General features: G+C 50.4%; 1 protein-coding gene across 1 annotated transcript in view; it reads left to right on the forward strand.

Moving 5' to 3' along the window:
- Window positions 1-4,156, forward strand: part of LOC142244599 (putative acyl-CoA dehydrogenase 6) — a 147,925-nt gene extending 143,769 nt beyond the window's left edge. The window contains exon 10 of the mRNA XM_075316855.1: window positions 3,853-4,156. Within this exon, the coding sequence (XP_075172970.1) occupies window positions 3,853-3,946 (94 nt within the window). The 3' untranslated portion in view covers window positions 3,947-4,156. The remainder of the gene's footprint in view (window positions 1-3,852) is intronic.
- The last annotated feature ends 15,165 nt before the right edge of the window (window positions 4,157-19,321 follow it).

Raw genomic sequence — 19,321 nt, forward strand, 5'->3', positions numbered from 1 at the left:
AGAGGACATTATCACAGGAAGGAAAAAGGAGACAGTTGCAATCTGTAGTTCTAAGAAATGTGGAACAATGAATATGGGAATATAGACATGAATTACTGCTATGAAAAACATGTAAAACTTGAGATATTTTGCACACATAAATGGCCAGTTTTATATAAGCCCAACAGCCAACGGCAAGGTGACCATTTATTGTTGAGTCCTTATCAAACTAATGCCTCTTCTTGGGTTACAAAATGTACAATTTATGGGCAGAAAGCTTCCCGCTCAGAGATGTGCACCACCATTGGCAGAAGACAAAGTATTATAATAAGGGCAATCTGGCCATGGACCTCCTTGGAGAGCGTGGCCCCAGGCAGTAGCCCAAATTGCCCTCATTATAATTCACCTATGACTCCATCAATACATTTATGATTATAGGGTTGTGGGGCTTCATAAAAGAAATCTCCCTTAAGAATCTGATTATTTGTTTGCCTGTTTCCAGCAACCTTGGCAAACAATTTTGCCAGGAAACTGGAGGCAACCAGGCGTTCCATGGTGGCTCGGCCATTCAGATAAAGATCCCACGTCCGCCAGAAGGGGAGCCGCTGATGCAGAGTGGCTCTCCATTGTGACTTATTGTGGGGTCCAGAGTAGGGAACATTTCTTTAGAATGTTATTGTGCCCTATATGGGGTGGGATTCATAAGAAAATCCCTTAAAGGGAATCAGTCACCAGTTTGGCCTTACTTTAGGGCCTACGTTTGCCTTAAAAAAAGAGACTGATCCTACAAATGATCAATATCCGATGAGGCCCTATTGTAGATTTAGTATTGGGAATTGGGAGCTGCTGCAACTACATGTATGGTGTGTCTCCATAATGTGATGTCACGAAGGTCCTTAAGTAGTCTTATCGACAGGATATAAATGTTGGACCCCTTGGAGAATGGGGGCTCTCTGAAATTGCCAAGTTTTCTCTCCCTTCTCCTTAATGCCATTACTGCATACCAGCCTGTCTCCTGTTCTGTCCTTTTAGACTCCTGCCATTACGAGACCTTTGGTCACATGACTGAAGTCACTAAAGGTCCTTAAACAATCTTAACCTTGGAATACAAATGTTGGTGTCCGTAAGAGAGTGGGGGGCCAGGAGAAATTCTTCAGTTTGGCTCCCCCCTAATGCTAGCCCTGACCTTTGGTTACATGACTGAAGTGACCAAAGGTCCTTAAATAATCTTAACCTTGGAATACAAATGTTGGTGTCCCTAAGAGTGGGAGGCCCTGAGAAATTGTTCCGATTGACTCCTAACGCCAGCCCTGCATGTAATTAGGGCTTATTTTTGGAGCAAGCTTTCAAGTGTAGTGCCCCACGGGGCAGGTGGTAAAACTACTCGTTGCCGGGCCGTTTCAGATCGGGTCAGGGTATGTCACGGGTGGCCTTGCCCGGTTTTGTTGCCCCGAGGCGTGCAGTAAATGGTGGGGGAAGCGAGGTATTTGGGAAAGTTTGTCATGACGCCACCTGTGGTTTGTGGCCAAGGAGTAGCCGCCGCTGCAGAATTCCTTGCCGGGGCAGGTGTGATGGCAGCCGAGATGCTGTCACTCCCCACAGGCGGAGAGGGCCTCGGGGGGATGAAGAGGGGAGGTTTTGGCGGCTTGCGCCTAGGTGCTGGGTGGCGGCGCCAGTAAGGACAACTTCAGTGGCCAGCCCAGTAGCACTGGTCACTGCCGTAATGGGCTCTAGTCGATCCCAGATCCATGGAAGGTTAAAACCGGTGCGGTAGTCTGTGGTCCCTGTGGCTTGAAGCACTTAGAGTCCCTTCCGTACTAGGTAGAGTACTGTTCCCTATGCCAGTAGCATGGATCCTCTTGAGTCTGACTGTGATCTAGGCCCTGGAATTCTAGGTGCTACTTGGCTCTGGAAACTTGTGTGGTGGAAGAAGCATGGAACTCTCTGTCCGGCAAAATCTGGTGATGCAACGTGAAATTGCACCACCCTAGGGTGCTGCACCCTGAACAGCGCTGGTCCCAGGAGAACTGACACGACCATAAAACACTTATGTCCCACAGGAGCTACCAGGAAAGACATCTGCTCACTGTCACTCCTGCTGGAGCACTCTTGTAAAAACTGTGTGTGACTAACTCCCCCTGGTGGCTGCTCCTCCCCCTACCCAGGTCCTAAGCTAGTGGATTGAGGTCCCTGTTGTGATGGCATCCTGTAAATGCCACACTGTTGGCAACCCCTTTTGTACACGACCCTAGCCCAGTCCCCAGTGAGGAATGGGCAACCCTAGTGTGTGTATGGTGGTGTATGGTGAAACTGGCACCAACCTTCCCTGGATCCATGACCAGCACCACGCCCTAAGTGGAGTGCAGTATCCTGTACTGACCAGAGCCTCAGGGGCGCCACACAAGCATACTCCAAAAATCCTGTAAATCATGATAGGGCTTATTTTCGGGAAAACAAGGTAGTTGTCATGTTTGTGTATACATAGACCAAACAACCATGAACCATTTCAGTATCATCTCTGTAAATGTTCGTTTTCTCTCTGTAACTGTGCTGTAAGCTTTGACCAATCAACTGCCTCACTTTGCTGATTGCCCTCCCCTTTCACATTATGACTTTTACACGCCTGCTCAGGCAGTGAGACTGCAGCTCCATCCCCCTCTTCCCCCTTCTCTCCCTTTTTCTTAGTTGTTTTTACTGCCTTAGGCTATGTGTCCACAGTAAAAGGTCCCTGCGGATTTTTTTGCCTGAAAATCCGCAACTTTCGCGGCAAATCCGCACCCGCGGATTTGCCGCGGATTTACCGCGGATTTACCGCGGATTTGCCGCGGATTTTGATGCGGATTTTATTTTTTTTTTTTCCCCATTCAAAACAGAAAATCCGCACCAAATCCGCACCAAACAATTGACATGCTGCAGTTTGTTCCGCATCAAAATCCGCGGCAAAATCCGCAGCGGAAAAATCCGCAGCATGGGCACAGCATTTCCAAAATGCCATTGAAATGGCTGGGGAGTAGCTGTGCTGCAGATTTTCGGCAAATCCGCGCTAAATCCGCGTCAAAATCCGCGTCAAATCCGCGATAAATCCTGTAGCGTGGGCACATAGCCTAAGGGGTTACTTGCACGTTGCGACATCGGTAGCATCGGCTAGCGATGCCGAACGCGATAGTACCTGCCCCCGTCGCACATGCGATATCTTGTGATAGCTGCCGTAGTGAACATTATCGCTATGGCAGCTTCACACGCACTTACCTGCCCTGCAACGTCGCTCTGGCCGGTGACCCGCCTCCTTCCTAAGGAGGCGGGTCGTGCGGCGTCACAGCGACGTCACACGGCAAGCGGCCAATAGAAGCGGAGGGGCGGAGATGAGCGGGACGTAAACATCCCGCCCACCTCCTTCCTTCCGCATAGCCAGTGGAGGCAGGTAAGGAGATGTTCCTCGCTCCTGTAGCTTCACACACAGCGATGTGTGCTGCCACAGGAACGAGGAGCAACATCATATCTCCTATTGGTGCGACATTATGGAAATGTCCGACACCACAGATCACCGATTTACGACGCTTTTGCGATCGTTTATCGGCGCATCTAGGCTTTACACGTTGCGACGTCGTTACCGGCGCCGGATGTGTGTCACTTTCGATTTGATGATGATATCGCAGTAGCGATGTCGCAACGTGCAAAGTACCCCTAAGAGTTCTGAACAGTTGCAGAGAAAAGGCTAATTACAGCCTGATGGAAAGCGAGGAAGATTGCACTTTGCATTTGTCAGATTCAAAATGTTTTTTTTTTCCTTTCAATTTTTATTTTTTTTTAACTGTGCTGACAATTAACTTGTAACATCCCCATAATTACTTGTATTTTCTCTTTTTTTTGCAGAGACTCCAGGCTGCTCTCCATCGGAGCCGGTGCGGATGAAGTCATGCTTGCAATTATATGCAAATATATGGGAACCCTTCCAAGTAAGAAGTAAATCCATCCAATATCATTAACATCCTTGTAGAAAAATGTAAAAAGAAATAAAAAAAATAGAATTACAAAAAACTGGGTCAGAATCAGCAGCGAATGTAATAAAATGTGAATCGCGTCAGCGGCAAGAGTCTTTGTATTTAATTCTGTCTTTTGTTCCTCAAGATATTAATAAGGTTTTTGTAAAATGAACAATAAATGGTGATTTCAAAAATTCTGGAAGTATTTTATCTATTTGGGTTTATCATGGAAGAAATCTGAGGTGTTTTCTGTTCAGATTAGCAAAAAACGTCTGTAAGATGTTATATAGATGATATAATGGCAACATAATCTACTGCCATACAGATTTGTAGCTGCTTTAAGACGAAATCCCAGCCTTAAAGGAATTGTCAACTTTTGGAAATCTATTTTTGTTTGAGCATTATCACAGCTTTTATCTAAGAAAGTCAACATCAAGTGTTCAATTTTCCTACAGCGCCTCCGCAGGAGAAATGAAGTATTGCACAGTCACCAATCAAATCAATGGGGTTTCCCCGTAATGCAGGAACATGTTATTTGCTTTACAGAGAGACGTTTTCTGTGCCTACCCCAGGTGTACTGTCTTCTGAGCCTCTATTGTCTAATCTACCTTCTCTGCATTATGTTCCTGTATGTACCCGCCATGCGTTTATCTTCTTATGTGCAAGCCTGTATTATGCCTCCGAACTGTCCCTGCCATTGTGCGCTCCTCTTATGTGCCTGCCCCAGGTGTTCCCTTTTTCGTGCCTGCCCTAGGTGCTCCCCCTTTCTGAATTTTCCCCAGGAATGCCCCCATCTTGTGCCTGCCCCATACTGTACATGCCTTTATTTTGTACCTGCAAGAAGTGTGCCCCATTATTTTGCCTACCCTTGTACGACCTCTTTGTGCGCCTTCCCCAGGTGCCCCCCCTCTCTGTACTTGCCCCTGTTGTGCCCCATTTCTTTGCCTGCCTATGTACATCCTCCTTCTGTGCCTGCCCCAGATGTCTACCCTTTCTTTGCCTGACCCTGGTGTTCTCCCTTTCTGTACCTGCCCTGGGTAGGCCCCCTTTTTGTACCTGCACATTAGGTGGCCTCATTCCTCTTAGGCTTGACAAAGAACACAGGCTGAGTTTGAAACACGTTGCCTTTTCCCCTGCTCCTCTGGTCTTCCTCTATAATTGTGATACATATTCGTGTTTTTCTGGATTTTTAATGAATACAATTTGAAGAATTTTAAGGATCAATCGGAATCTGGATCCATTCCTTTCATTCGTGTTTTCTGGGCCTCCTTCTGTGAACCCTTTCTGTGCCTACCCCAATTGTGCCTATGACTGTGTCTGCCTTAGAAGCTCCGTCCTTCTGTGCCTGTCCAAGTTGTTCCCTCTTTCTTTGCCTGCCTCCCTTTATGTGCCTGTCCTAGTTGTGCCCGTATTCTGTGCCTGCCCTAGTTGTGCCCCTGTTCTATGCCTGCCCCAAATCTGCCCCCATTCTGTGCCTGCTTCATTTATGTCCTCCTTCTGTGTTTTCTCCAGGTGTGACCCCTTTCTATGTCTGGCCCAGTTGTGCTCCCATTTTGTGCCTGCTTTTGCTCCCATTCTGTGCCTGCCATGGTTATCCGCCCATTCTGTGCCTGCCCTGGGTATCCCCCCATACTGTGCCTGCTTCATATGTATCCTCTTTCGGTGCCATCTCCAGGTGTGCTCCCTTTCTATTCTTTCTACAGTTGTGCCCATGACTGTGCCTGCCCCAGAAGTCCCCTCCCTTCTGTCCCTGCCCCACGTTTGCCCCTTTTCTGTACATCTCCCTTTCACTGCCTGCCCCAGATGTTCCACAATTCTGTGCCTGCCCCAGTGGTGCCCCAATTCTGTGCCTACTTTATATATTTCCTCCTTCTGCGTTTTCTCCAGCTGTGTCTCTTTTCTGTGTCTGTCCCACTTGTGCTCTCATTCTGTGCCTGCCCCAGATGTGCCCCCATTCTGTGCCTGCTTCATCATATGTCTCCTCTTTCGGTGCCTTCACCAGGTGTACTCCCTTTCAATGCTTGCTACAGTTGTACCTATGACTGTGCCTGCTCCAGAAGTCCCCCCCCTTCTGTCCCAGGTGTTCCACCGTTCTGTGCCTTCCCCAGTGGTGCCCCAATTCTGTGCCTATCGAAGTTGTACCCCTGATCTGTGCCTGCCCCAAATGTCCCCCCTTTGGTGCCTGCCCCTTCTGTGCCCTCTTCTCTTCTTTACCACCAGAGTCGTTATATTCCTTGAAGAAGGTGACCGTGAAACGATCGTAGGGGTTGAGGTCATGGTCCATTTCTCACTTAAATTTCAGTTTGTTTCCGCCTGATTTGTAACTTTGCTCTTTTTCGGACACATTTTCCTGGTTCTTTTTTTGCACTTTATTATCGGAGTCTATGTGCTTGCCTGTATCATATTATTATTTTACCAGAGCTGTTTATTGTGTTTGTGACACATGATTTTACCTGAATTGCATTTTTTATGCTTTAATCATGTTCTTTCTTGTTGTTATTCATGATATATTTATAGTGGGTGAAGTCAGTATTGAACATGTCACCAGTTTTCAAATTAAATATATTTCTAAAGGTGCCATAAATATCCATTTCTCACTAGGTGTAAGTAACAACCCATCCAATCTACGCAGGCAAAGAAATCCAACCACATATGTCCATAAATTTACTGATGTCAAATAACGAGAAATGACACAAGGAAAAAGTATTGAACACACTTACTAAAATGTATTTAATATTTTGTTCGAAGCCTTTGGTGGTGATGAATCTTCAAGATGCCTCCTGTATGGAGAAAGTAGTCGCCTGCATTGCTCAGGTGGATTTTGGCCCATTCTTCTGCACACTCCTCACATCCTGCAGGTCCCGGCTCCTTCTATGATCTCTGAACTTCAGTTCCTTCCATACATTTTCTATTGGATTCAGCTCTGGTGATCGGCTCGGCCAGTCTAGCAGATTTATTTTCTTTCTCTGAAACCAGTTGAGGGTTTCCTCGGCCGGGATTGGGATCATTGTCCTGCTGGAATGTCCACCCTCATTTCATCTCCATCATCCTGGTAGATGGCAGCAGATTTTTATCAAGAATGTCTCTTGTGAGGTAGCGTGGTCGGCTGCGTAGCAGAAGACACGGGATCTCGGCACCAAGGGTCACAGCACACGGTTTATTGCACAAATCACAAGTCCAATACAGCATACACTTGTTTCTCCGGCAGATACTCAGGGAGTTGTGTTCACTCCCTCACACACTAGGCGACCACGCCCATCTTCCTGTTCCCTTTTAACCCTCCTTTCAGTCTGTAGGGAAACAGCATTAACCCCGGAGTGGAGTTACTTTCTATCATGGAGTGAGCACAACCGGGGCGAGACGTACCGGCCGTCATAGATAACCCCGGTCACAGTCTCACATACCCCCCCCCCCTCAGTTCAAGCGTGCGGGGTTGAACTCCCGCCATCAAACACGGGCCGCGGGACAAGGCATCGGCGTTGCCCTGCAACCTACCGGCCCGGTGTTCAACCGTAAAACAGAAGTTCTGCAGAGAAAGGAACCACCGGGTAACCCGGGCATTCCGTTCCTTGGCGGACCTCATCCAGACCAGCGGAGAGTGATCAGTCACCAAGCGAAACCGCCGTCCCAGCAGGTAATAGCGCAGGGACTCCAAGGCCCACTTAATCGCCAGGCACTCCTTCTCCACTACGCTATAATTCCGCTCAGGAGGGGTGAGCTTCCTACTCAAGAAGGTGACGGGGTGTTCCTCCCCCTTAACCACCTGAGACAGCACTGCCCCCAGGCTGACCTCAGAGGCATCAGTCTGTACTATGAACTCCTTCCGGAAATCAGGGTTGACAAGAACGGGTTGTCCGCACAGGACCCCCCTTCAGGGCCCGGAAGGAGTCCTCGGCCTGCGGAGTCCAGCACACCATGACGGACTTCTTGCCTTTGAGAAGGTCCGTCAATTGGGCCGATAGTCCCGCAAAATCCTTTACAAACCTCCTGTAGTACCCCACAATACCCAGGAAAGCCCTAACCTGCTTCGTGGTCAGGGGTCTAGGCCACTTCTGGATCGCCTCCACTTTGTTTATTTGGGGCTTAATCACTCCTTGGCCTATTACATAGCCCAAGTAGCGGTCTTCCGTGAGCCCCAACGCACATTTCTTGGGATTGGCTGTCAATCCGGCTGTTCGGAGCGCGTCCACCACCGCTTGTACCTGTTCCAAGTGGGTCTGCCAATCGGAGCTGTAAATAATGATGTCATCAAGATACGCTGATGCATACGCCTGGTGGGGTTCCAGCACCAAGTCCATCAACCTCTGGAATGTGGCCGGAGCGCCGTGTAACCCAAAAGGCAAGACAACATAGTGGAAGAGACCCTCCGGCGTAACAAAAGCGGTTTTCTCCTTTGCGGACTCCGTCAGTGGCACCTGCCAGTACCCCTTGGTCAGGTCGAGCGTGGTGAAGTATCGCGCCTGTCCCAGCCTATCAATCAGCTCATCCACCCAGGGCATGGGGTAGAGATCGAACTTGGATACTTCGTTCAATCTCCTAAAGTCATTGCAGAACCTTAAGGAGCCATCGGGTTTTGGTATTAGGACAATAGGACTAGCCCATTCACTCCGGGATTTTTCGATGACCCCTAGTCGTAGCATTGTCTTCACTTCCTCTGATATGGCTTGTCTTCGAGCCTCCGGTACCCGGTATGGCTTCAGGCGTACCTTCAGGTGAGGCTCAGTGACAATGTCATGTCGTATCAGACTTGTCCTACCAGGCAGCTCGGAGAAGACATCGGGGTTCTGCTGAACCAGCCGTCTGGCCTCCCCCCTCTGTTGCTTGGTGAGGGCTTCTCCAATCCTTACTTCCGGTTCGTCCTCTCCGGAGGGCGCTGGAGCCGGGGTTGAACGACCCGAAGAGGAGGGAGATGGGGAAAAATCAACCATCAGGCTTTCCCGTTCCTGCCAAGGTTTTAATAGGTTGACATGGTATATTTGTTCAGGTTTCCGCCTACCGGGCTGCAATACCTTATAGTTGACCACCCCGACTCTTTCCTTTATCTCGTAGGGGCCTTGCCACTGAGCCAGGAATTTACTCTCCGCCGTGGGGATTAATACCAACACCCGATCCCCGGGTTTAAAGGTCCGCACGGTGGCTTGTCTATTGTAGCGGCCGCTTTGCGCGGCCTGAGCCTCCTGTAAATGCTCCTTCACAATTGGCATGACCGCGCTTATGCGGTTCTGCATTCCTAAAATGTGTTCGATCACACTTTTATGGGGGGTGGGCTCCTGCTCCCAGGTTTCTTTTGCCAGGTCCAACAATCCCCGGGGATGTCGCCCGTATAACAACTCAAAAGGCGAAAACCCCGTGGATGCCTGTGGCACCTCTCGGATGGCAAACATCAAATAGGGAAGCATCATATCCCAGTCTTTCCCGTCTTTGGAAATCACCCTTTTGAGCATGGTTTTCAGGGTTTTATTGAAACGCTCGACTAAACCGTCCGTTTGAGGATGATACACAGACGTACGCAACTGCTTGATCTGGAGTAGCCGGCACAGCTCTTTGGTCACTTTAGACATGAATGGGGTCCCCTGATCCGTAAGGATCTCCTTGGGCAACCCCACCCGGCAGAACACAGCAAACAACTCCCGAGCTATAAGCTTTGCTGCAGTATGTCTGAGAGGTATCGCCTCGGGATACCGGGTGGCATAGTCAACGATCACTAGGATGTGTTGGTGCCCTCGAGCGGACTTTACGAGGGGCCCCACCAGATCCATCCCTATCCGTTCAAAAGGGACTTCTATAATGGGTAAGTGCACCAACGGACTGCGAAAGTGGGCCAGGGGTGCGGTAAGCTGACACTCCGGGCAGGTTTCACAGAACCGTTTTACCTCCCCAAAGACCCCGGGCCAATAGAACCTTTGCAATATTCGCTCCTGCGTTTTCTTGACCCCTAGGTGGCCACTCATCAGGTGTTTATGAGCCAAGTCGAGGACCCGCCGGCGATACGGCTGGGGCACCACCAACTGCTCTACCCCCACGCCCCTTATTTCATCTACCCGGTAGAGTAAATCCTGCTTCAGGGCGAAATGGGGGTACCTTACCTGGGCACCGGGTAGCTGTGCCACCCCGTCAACCACTGTCACCCGACTCCGGGCATGTATTAACGTAGGGTCCTGGAGTTGGGCTGTCCCAAACATATCCGGGGACGCCTCCAACTCCGGGATGGGCTCGACCATCTCAGCCTCTCCTGCCAATACCTCTAGGGGTGACCTATCGGGTTCACACTCTGTCCTTATCATGGTGACCCCTACGGCAGGCGTCCCGGATTCGGGATTGTCGGGCTCAGGTCCCGGACGGTCCAATACCTGAAGGGACTTAGGCGGCCCCTTCCATAGAGTCCAAAAATACGGCAGATCCCTTCCTAGGATCACGTCATAGGGAAGAGAGTTCATAAGTCCCACCTCATGTTGCACCTGTCCGCAGGGTGCTGTGATGGTGACAACCCTCGTGGGATAGTCTCGTCTGTCCCCATGTATGCAAACCACCCCCACGGTACGCCCTGTGGCCTTTATGTTAGCCCTTAGGGTTGATCGCACAAGGGTCACTAAGCTTCCGGAATCCAACAAGCCTGTAACCGGACGTCCATTCACCTGTATTTGGCACAAGTGGGGCTCAGTTTCCGGGGAGACAAGGTCCGCGGTATATACCGCCTGAGCATACATTGAACCCCGCCGGGTAACCCCACAATCCATGGGCTCCGTGGTGAGTGGACACTGGGCCTCCATATGTCCCACCCGCTGGCATCGCCAACATCTAATAGGGAAGGTTACCTCCTTGACGAGTTGTCGTTTAGGGTACATAGCCTTCCGGACCGCAGGGATGGCGGGCGCGACCTCAGACGGAACGGTAACGGACTCCCGCACCGGTGTCAGCGGTGGGTCCTTGGCCCGAGGCTTGGAGGGGCCGGACCGACGGGCGGCACGCAAAGTCTCAGTGTCCCGTATCAAGTCCTGCGTAGCCACATGCCGCTCCACCAGAGCTACTAATTGGTCCAGGGTACTTGGGTCGCCCTGTCCTACCCACCGTTGAATGGTGACGGGTAAGGTACGCACAAAGCGATCCACCACTACCCTTTCCACCATTTGCACAGGGCTCAGAGTGTCAGGCTGCAACCACTTCTTTACCAGATGCAACAAGTCATAGCCCTGGGAGCGTACGGGTTTGGCTTCCTCATAGAACCACTGATTTACCCGCTGAGCCCGTACATAGGTATTCACCCCCAACCGAGCAAAGTATTTCGGCTTTCAGGGTCGCATAGTCTATGGCGTCCTCGGTACAGAGGTCCAGGTACGCTTTTTGGGGCTCCCCCGTCAGATAGGGCGACAATACCTCAGCCCACTGGGGGGTCGGCAGCTTTTCCCGCTCGGCCACCAGCTCAAACACCGCCAGGAATGCTTCCACATCATCCCCCGGGGTCATCTTTTGCAACGCTTGTCTCACCGTTTTCCGGACGCTGCCGTCGTCACCCGGTCCCGGGGTTGTTGCTGCCGGTCCGGCACGGATCGCCTTGGCCAGGAGAACCATCTGTTCTTGATGTCTTTGTTCCTGCAATTGCAAGGCTTGCTGCTGACGTGCATTGGCCTGAACCAGCTGCTTTAGTATGTCCTCCATGTCGTCGCCGGGTTTGGGCTGTAGTATAGCCGCTTGAATCCAGGACATGTGCTACCGGGTCACCAGAAATGGAAGCTACACCTCACCGGGCTGGCATGCCCGCATTCTCCACCATATGTGAGGTAGCGTGGTCGGCTGCGTAGCAGAAGACACGGGATCTGGGCACCAAGGGTCACAGCACACGGTTTATTGCACAAATCACAAGTCCTTATACAGCATACACTTGTTTCTCCGGCAGATACTCAGGGAGTTGTGTTCACTCCCTCACACACTAGGCGACCACGCCCATCCTCCTGTTCCCTTTTAACCCTCCTTTCAGTCTGTAGGGAAACAGCATTAACCCCGGAGTGGAGTTACTTTCTATCATGGAGTGAGCACAACCGGGGCGAGACGTACCGGCCGTCATAGATAACCCCGGTGTTACGGGGGGCTGTCTGATAATAACCGAAAGGAGTATCAGACAGTCAGGGTCCACCGTGCAAAGACTTTGCTGCAGACTATGGCAGAGTGCAATACCTCTGTTAACTCACAGAAGGATATAATAAGTAAGTAAAGCAATTCCTCCCTTACTTGGAGGGTGTGTGGAATGATCTCTGTTAATAATCACAGAGACAAAGGCAATGTGTGCAAAATGGCACCTACCTAGGTCCGCTCTTCTAGTGGTGCAAAAGAGACGAACAGCAGCATAAGCCGCACAAAGCTCCTACCTGCGTTCGCTCCACTAGTGTGCGAGGACACGAACCACTAGATATGGCACCTGCCTAGGTCCGCTCTTCTAGTGGTGCAAAAGAGACGAACAGCAGCGTAAGCCGCACAAAGCTCCTACCTCTGTTCGCTCCCCTAGTGTGCGAGGATACGAACAACTGCCAGACGCAGTATAAGGAACGTTACCCTAGCGGCAACGTCCACCTACGAGTAGAATCACAAGGCCCAGCCAGACCATGTGCCTCAGGCACCTGCCTATGTCCGCTCCCCTAAGAGGTAAGGATACGGACAGCAGCCGAAGCTGTAAGGTATAAGAACGCTACCCTGCCGGTAGCGCTCACCTAGCATAGACAGAGGAATGCCTAGAGGAACGCGCACAGAGCGTCTACTCATATGCATGAACCAAGAGGACTGAGCACCATGCGGCGTGTGTCAGGGTCTTATATAGACTCTGTGCCTCATCCAAGATGGAGGACACCAGAGCCAATCCGCTGCCAGAACGACAGGAGTGACGTCATGCTGGCCTATCACCGAGCAAGACGTCACAAGCACATGACCAGCGACCAATCGGCATAGAAGGTGTCAGAGACATGTGACCTCGTGTCAGCGATGATGTCACCCGCACATGTGCAATGGCTCCAAGATTGGACTTAGTCTCCGGCGCTCGCACATGTGCAGTAGCAAGAAATCTGGACTTAGTCTCCAGCGCTCGCACATGTGCAGTAGCAAGAAATCTGGACTTAGTCTCCAGCGCTCGCACATGTGCAGTAGCAAGAAATCTGGACATAGTCTCCAGTGCTCGCAGCAACCGTAACAGTACCTCCCCCTCAAGGGCCCCCCTCCCGGCGACGCAGGTAATCGGCAACTAAGTCGGGAGCATGGACAGCCTCCTCAGGCTCCCAAGAGCGATGTTCCGGGCCATAGCCCTCCCAATCTATCAAGAAGAACCTGCGCCCTCTAACCATCTTAGAACCAACTATGGCTCGTACCTCATAGCTAGAGCGAGAGGAATCAGAGGCAGGAGAGTGCACTTCACGAGCGTGAGGTAAAATAGCCGGCTTTAGCAGTGAGACATGGAATTTGTCATGAATCCTAAGATGGACAGGTAACTTCAATTGATAGACTACAGGATTTACCTGTCGAAGAACCTCATAAGGACCCAGGAAGCGAGGAGCAAATTTGACAGAGCTCACTCTAAGTCTCACGTGTTTTGCAGAGAGCCACACAAAGTCCCCTGGAGAAAAGACAGGAGCCGGGCGACGAAACCGATCGGACACCGTCTTCATACGGTCCTTAGCTGCTTGGATCGACTCTTGAGTCCGATCCCAAACCTCTCTGGCATTAGTTGCCCAGTCGGCCACAAGAGGAGGAGGTGCAGCAGCGGGAAACGGTACCGGTACCCTAGGGTGTTGCCCATTATTGAGTACGAACGGTGTCTGCCCAGTGGCCTCAGCCAGCGAATTGTTAAGAGCAAATTCTGCCCAGGGTAGGAGGGAGGACCAGTTATCGTGGTTCTCAGCAACAAAGTGTCGAAGGTATATAATCATAGATTGATTGGTACGTTCAACCAAACCATTAGTCTCCGGATGGTATGCCGAAGAGAGATTCAACTCAATTTGCAGAAGGCTACAAAGATCTCGCCAGAAACGGGAAGTAAATTGCGGGCCTCTATCACAAATGATACGATCTGGCATCCCGTGAAGCCTAAAGACATGCTTGAGGAATAGTTTGGCTAGTACCCTGGAAGATGGGATTCTCGATAACGGTACGAGATGAACCATCCGGGAGAAATGGTCCGTAATGACCCACACAAATCTATGTCCCTGTGAACATGGAAGATCACCCACAAAGTCCATGCCTACCACCTCCCATGGTCTATCTGGCACTGGTAAAGGATGCAAGAGCCCAGCCGGTCTCTGCCGTAATGGACGGTTGCGAGCACACGAGTAGCAGGAACCGACATATCTCTTGACGTGGCTGGCTAAGTGTGGCCACCAATACCACCTCTCCAGTAACTCTCGTGTCCGCCTAATACCAAAATGCCCACCCACCTTTGAGGTGTGGGCCCATGACAGTATATCATTCTGTCGATCAGGCGGAACAAAGGTCTTGCCCGGTGGGATTTGGTCTAACGTCACAGGGGAGAGCGTATGAAAAACCCTGGAGGGAAGGATAAGACGAGGTTCGTCAATCTCTTCCTGGGTAGAAAGCATAGAGCGAGACAGGGCGTCTGCCTTGTTATTCTTACTCCCAGACAGATAGTTGATGGAGAAGTGAAAGCGGGAGAAAAACAAGGACCAGCGGGCTTGGCGAGGATTCAGACGCTGAGCGGTTTGTAAGTACGTCAGATTCTTATGGTCTGTATAGACCTGGAAAGGATGTTTCGCTCCTTCCAGCAAGTGACGCCACTCCTCCAAGGCTAATCTCAAGGCGAGCAGTTCCCTATCCCCAATGGTATAGTTTCTCTCTGCCGGTGAAAAGGTTTTAGCAAAGAAGAAACACGGCCTTTTTCTACCTGCACCGTTCTTTTGATACAAGACCGCACCAGCACCCACTGAAGAGGCATCAACCTCTAAGAGGAAGGGCTTATTCTCATCGGGTCTTTGAAGAACGGGAGCAGTTGAAAAGTGTCTTTTTACTGCCTCAAAAGCCTGAGATGTCTCAGTAGACCAGGCTTTGGGATTAGCACCTTTCTTAGTCAAGGCCACCAAAGGGGCCACCAAAGTAGAAAAATGGGGTATGAACTGCCTGTAATAATTTATGAATCCTAAGAAGCGTTGCACCGCCTTCAAGGAATGAGGTTCGGACCATTGCAGGACAGCAGAGAGCTTCGCAGGATCCATAGCCAGACCCTCTTGTGAGATAATGTAACCCAAAAAAGGCAATGACGACTGCTCGAATACACATTTCTCGAGTTTAGCAAACAATGAGTGCTCCCTTAAACGGGAAAGGACACGAACGACATCCTGACGATGAGTCTCCAGATCAGGAGAAAAAATCAGGATGTCGTCCAGATACACCACTACAGAGGATAACAGTAAATCCCTGAACACATCGTTTACGAAGTCCTGAAATACTGCGGGTGCATTACATAACCCAAAAGGCATGACGAGGTATTCATAGTGACCGTCTCGGGTGTTAAAAGCGGTCTTCCATTCGTCACCCTTTCGAATTCGTACCAAGTTATACGCACCCCGCAGATCCAACTTCGTAAAAACTTGAGCTCCTCTCAGTCTGTCAAAGAGCTCCGAAATTAAAGGTAATGGGTATTTGTTCTTTATTGTGATTGCGTTGAGACCCCTGTAATCTATGCAGGGACGCAAATCACCCTCTTTCTTCCGAACAAAGAAAAACCCAGCTCCCGCGGGAGAGACAGACTTACGAATGAACCCCTTCTCTAAACTCTCTCTTATATAGGTCGACATGGCCTCCGACTCAGGTATCGACAGGGGGTAAACCCTGCCTTTAGGTGGAACCGAACCTGGGATAAGGTCTATGGCACAGTCATACGGCCTATGGGGTGGAAGAACCTCAGCACCCTGTTTGGAGAACACGTCAGCGAAATCCAAATAGGGTGTAGGTATGGGAGAGAGATCAGTTGATGCAACCGCAACGACCTTAGGTGGTAAGGGAAGACATCGGGACTGACATTTCGAACCCCAACTAATAATGCTGTCAGACTCCCAGTCAATGTGAGGAGCATGAGTCCGAAGCCATGGAAGACCCAGAAGGACGTCGTCTATACCCTCAGGCAAAACAAGAAAAGAAATCTCCTCTATGTGACCCTGAGACAGGGAAAGGCGCAAGGGAACTGTCCTCAATGTAATGGAGTCAGACAACATAGTTCCATTAACAACACGGACAGGAATAGGCGCCTCTAACATGATAGAGGGAATATTGTGTCCCTTTACAAATCCTGAGGACACAAAAATCCCGTCAGCTCCGGAATCCACAAAAGCCATAATAGGCCATGTATTCTCAGATAACGAGAGCTGACCTGGGATACAACACTTAGAGGGTGCAGAAGACGTCTCTAGTAACCCCCCTCTAATGGTTACTAGGCCAGGGAGTTTCCCTGACGACTAGGACACTTGTTGGCATAGTGCCCAGCCTGACGACATACGTAACATATAGGAGGACCAGACTTGCGTAGTCTGGAGAACGTATGACCTAACTCCATAGGAGTGGGAGATGTTTCAGATGCTGAGGAAGATGGTAGTGGACCCTCAACAACTGGAATAGCCCGATGCTTAGGGCGTGAGGAAGAGACCTCGAGTCTACATTCCTTATGGCGTACATCGATCCTCGTTGCTACTGTGATCAAGTCCTCCAGAGAAGCAGGGACCTCACGAGTAGCAAGGGCATCCTTGACATAGCCTGCCAACCCTCTCCAGAAGATAGGAATCAACACCTTCTCTGGCCAATCTAGTTCTGCCACCAGAGTTCTAAAAGCAATGGCATAAGAACTAGTGGATAACGAACCCTGAGATAGATCTAACAGTCTCAGGGCCGCATCATGGGTAACCTGCGGACCCATGAATACCGCCTTAAGAGCATCAAGAAAGTCTTGATGTCTCAGAGTAACCACATCAGAGCGCTCCCATAGGGGAGTCGCCCATTCTAAGGCTTTGTCCTGAAGTAAGGAGATGATAAAGCCTACTCTGGACCTCTCCGTAGAGAAGCGAGAAGAGTTGACCTCTAGGTGTATCTGACACTGACTAATGAAACCACGACATGATCTGGCATCGCCAGAATATCTGTTTGGCAGAGCAAGTCGAGGATCATGTGCAGATGTCACCATGGTCTGAGGTTTATCCTCTATACTCTTGAGCCGTGACTCAAGTACTTGTATGTAACGGTGTAACTGCTGATATTCTGCCATAACTGCCAGACCCTTGGCTCAGTCCTAATGTTACGGGGGGCTGTCTGATAATAACCGAAAGGAGTATCAGACAGTCAGGGTCCACCGTGCAAAGACTTTGCTGCAGACTATGGCAGAGTGCAATACCTCTGTTAACTCACAGAAGGATATAATAAGTAAGTAAAGCAATTCCTCCCTTACTTGGAGGGTGTGTGGAATGATCTCTGTTAATAATCACAGAGACAAAGGCAATGTGTGCAAAATGGCACCTACCTAGGTCCGCTCTTCTAGTGGTGCAAAAGAGACGAACAGCAGCATAAGCCGCACAAAGCTCCTACCTGCGTTCGCTCCACTAGTGTGCGAGGACACGAACCACTAGATATGGCACCTGCCTAGGTCCGCTCTTCTAGTGGTGCAAAAGAGACGAACAGCAGCGTAAGCCGCACAAAGCTCCTACCTCTGTTCGCTCCCCTAGTGTGCGAGGATACGAACAACTGCCAGACGCAGTATAAGGAACGTTACCCTAGCGGCAACGTCCACCTACGAGTAGAATCACAAGGCCCAGCCAGACCATGTGCCTCAGGCACCTGCCTATGTCCGCTCCCCTAAGAGGTAAGGATACGGACAGCAGCCGAAGCTGTAAGGTATAAGAACGCTACCCTGCCGGTAGCGCTCACCTAGCATAGACAGAGGAATGCCTAGAGGAACGCGCACAGAGCGTCTACTCATATGCATGAACCAAGAGGACTGAGCACCATGCGGCGTGTGTCAGGGTCTTATATAGACTCTGTGCCTCATCCAAGATGGAGGACACCAGAGCCAATCCGCTGCCAGAACGACAGGAGTGACGTCATGCTGGCCTATCACCGAGCAAGACGTCACAAGCACATGACCAGCGACCAATCGGCATAGAAGGTGTCAGAGACATGTGACCTCGTGTCAGCGATGATGTCACCCGCACATGTGCAATGGCTCCAAGATTGGACTTAGTCTCCGGCGCTCGCACATGTGCAGTAGCAAGAAATCTGGACTTAGTCTCCAGCGCTCGCACATGTGCAGTAGCAAGAAATCTGGACTTAGTCTCCACCGCTCGCACATGTGCAGTAGCAAGAAATCTGGACATAGTCTCCAGTGCTCGCAGCAACCGTAACACCCGGTCACAGTCTCACACTCTGTACATTTGTCCATTCATCATTTCTTTAATTATATGAAGTTTGCCAGTGCCATATACTGAAAACAGCCCCACACCATGATGTTCCCACCTCCACACTTCACTGTTGTCGGTGTTTTTGGGGTGATTTGCCTTTTGGCCTCCAAACATATTCTGTATTATGACATCCACACAGTTCACGTTTGGTCTCATCTGACCAGACTATATTCTCACAGTACTTCACAGGCTTGTCTAAATGTTGTTGTGCAAACTTTAAAGGCACTTCAGTATGCTTTTGGTTTAGCAATGGAGTGTGCATACAGGAGCGTTCATACAGGCCAAAGAAGAGAGTGCATTATTTATTCTTTTCTTAAGGGTACTTTACACACAGCGATATCGCTATCGATATCGCTAGCGAGCATACCTGCCCCCGTCGGTTGTGCGTCACGGGCAAATCGCTGCCCGTGGCGCACAACATCGCTTACACCTGTCACACATACTTACCTGCTTAGCGACTTCGCTGTGGCCGGCGAACCGCCTCCTTTCTAAGGGGGCGGTTTGTGCGGTGTCACTAAGCAGCCGCCCAATAGAAGCGGAGGGGCGGAGATGAGCGGGACTAACATCCCGCCCACCTCCTTCATTCCTCTTTGCGGGCGGCCGCAGGTATGGTGATGTTCCTCGTTCCTGCGGTGTCACACATAGCAATGTGTGCTGCCGCAGGAACAACGAACAACATCGTACCTGCAGCAGCAACGATAATCGGGAATGGAACGACGCGTCAACGATCAACGATTAGGTAAGTAATTTTGATCGTTAACGGTTGTTCGTGCGTTTCACACTCAACAACGTCGCTAACGAGGCTGGATGTGCGTCACGAATTCCGTGACCCCATTGAAATCTCGTTAGCGAGGTCGTTGCGTGTAAAGCGGCCTTTAGAAACTAGTGTACCTGCTGATTCCATGTCTTTAAGTAGCTCTCCACAAATGG

Source organism: Anomaloglossus baeobatrachus, chromosome 6 (assembly GCF_048569485.1).
Source record: "Anomaloglossus baeobatrachus isolate aAnoBae1 chromosome 6, aAnoBae1.hap1, whole genome shotgun sequence".
NCBI classification, from domain to species: domain Eukaryota; kingdom Metazoa; phylum Chordata; class Amphibia; order Anura; family Aromobatidae; genus Anomaloglossus; species Anomaloglossus baeobatrachus.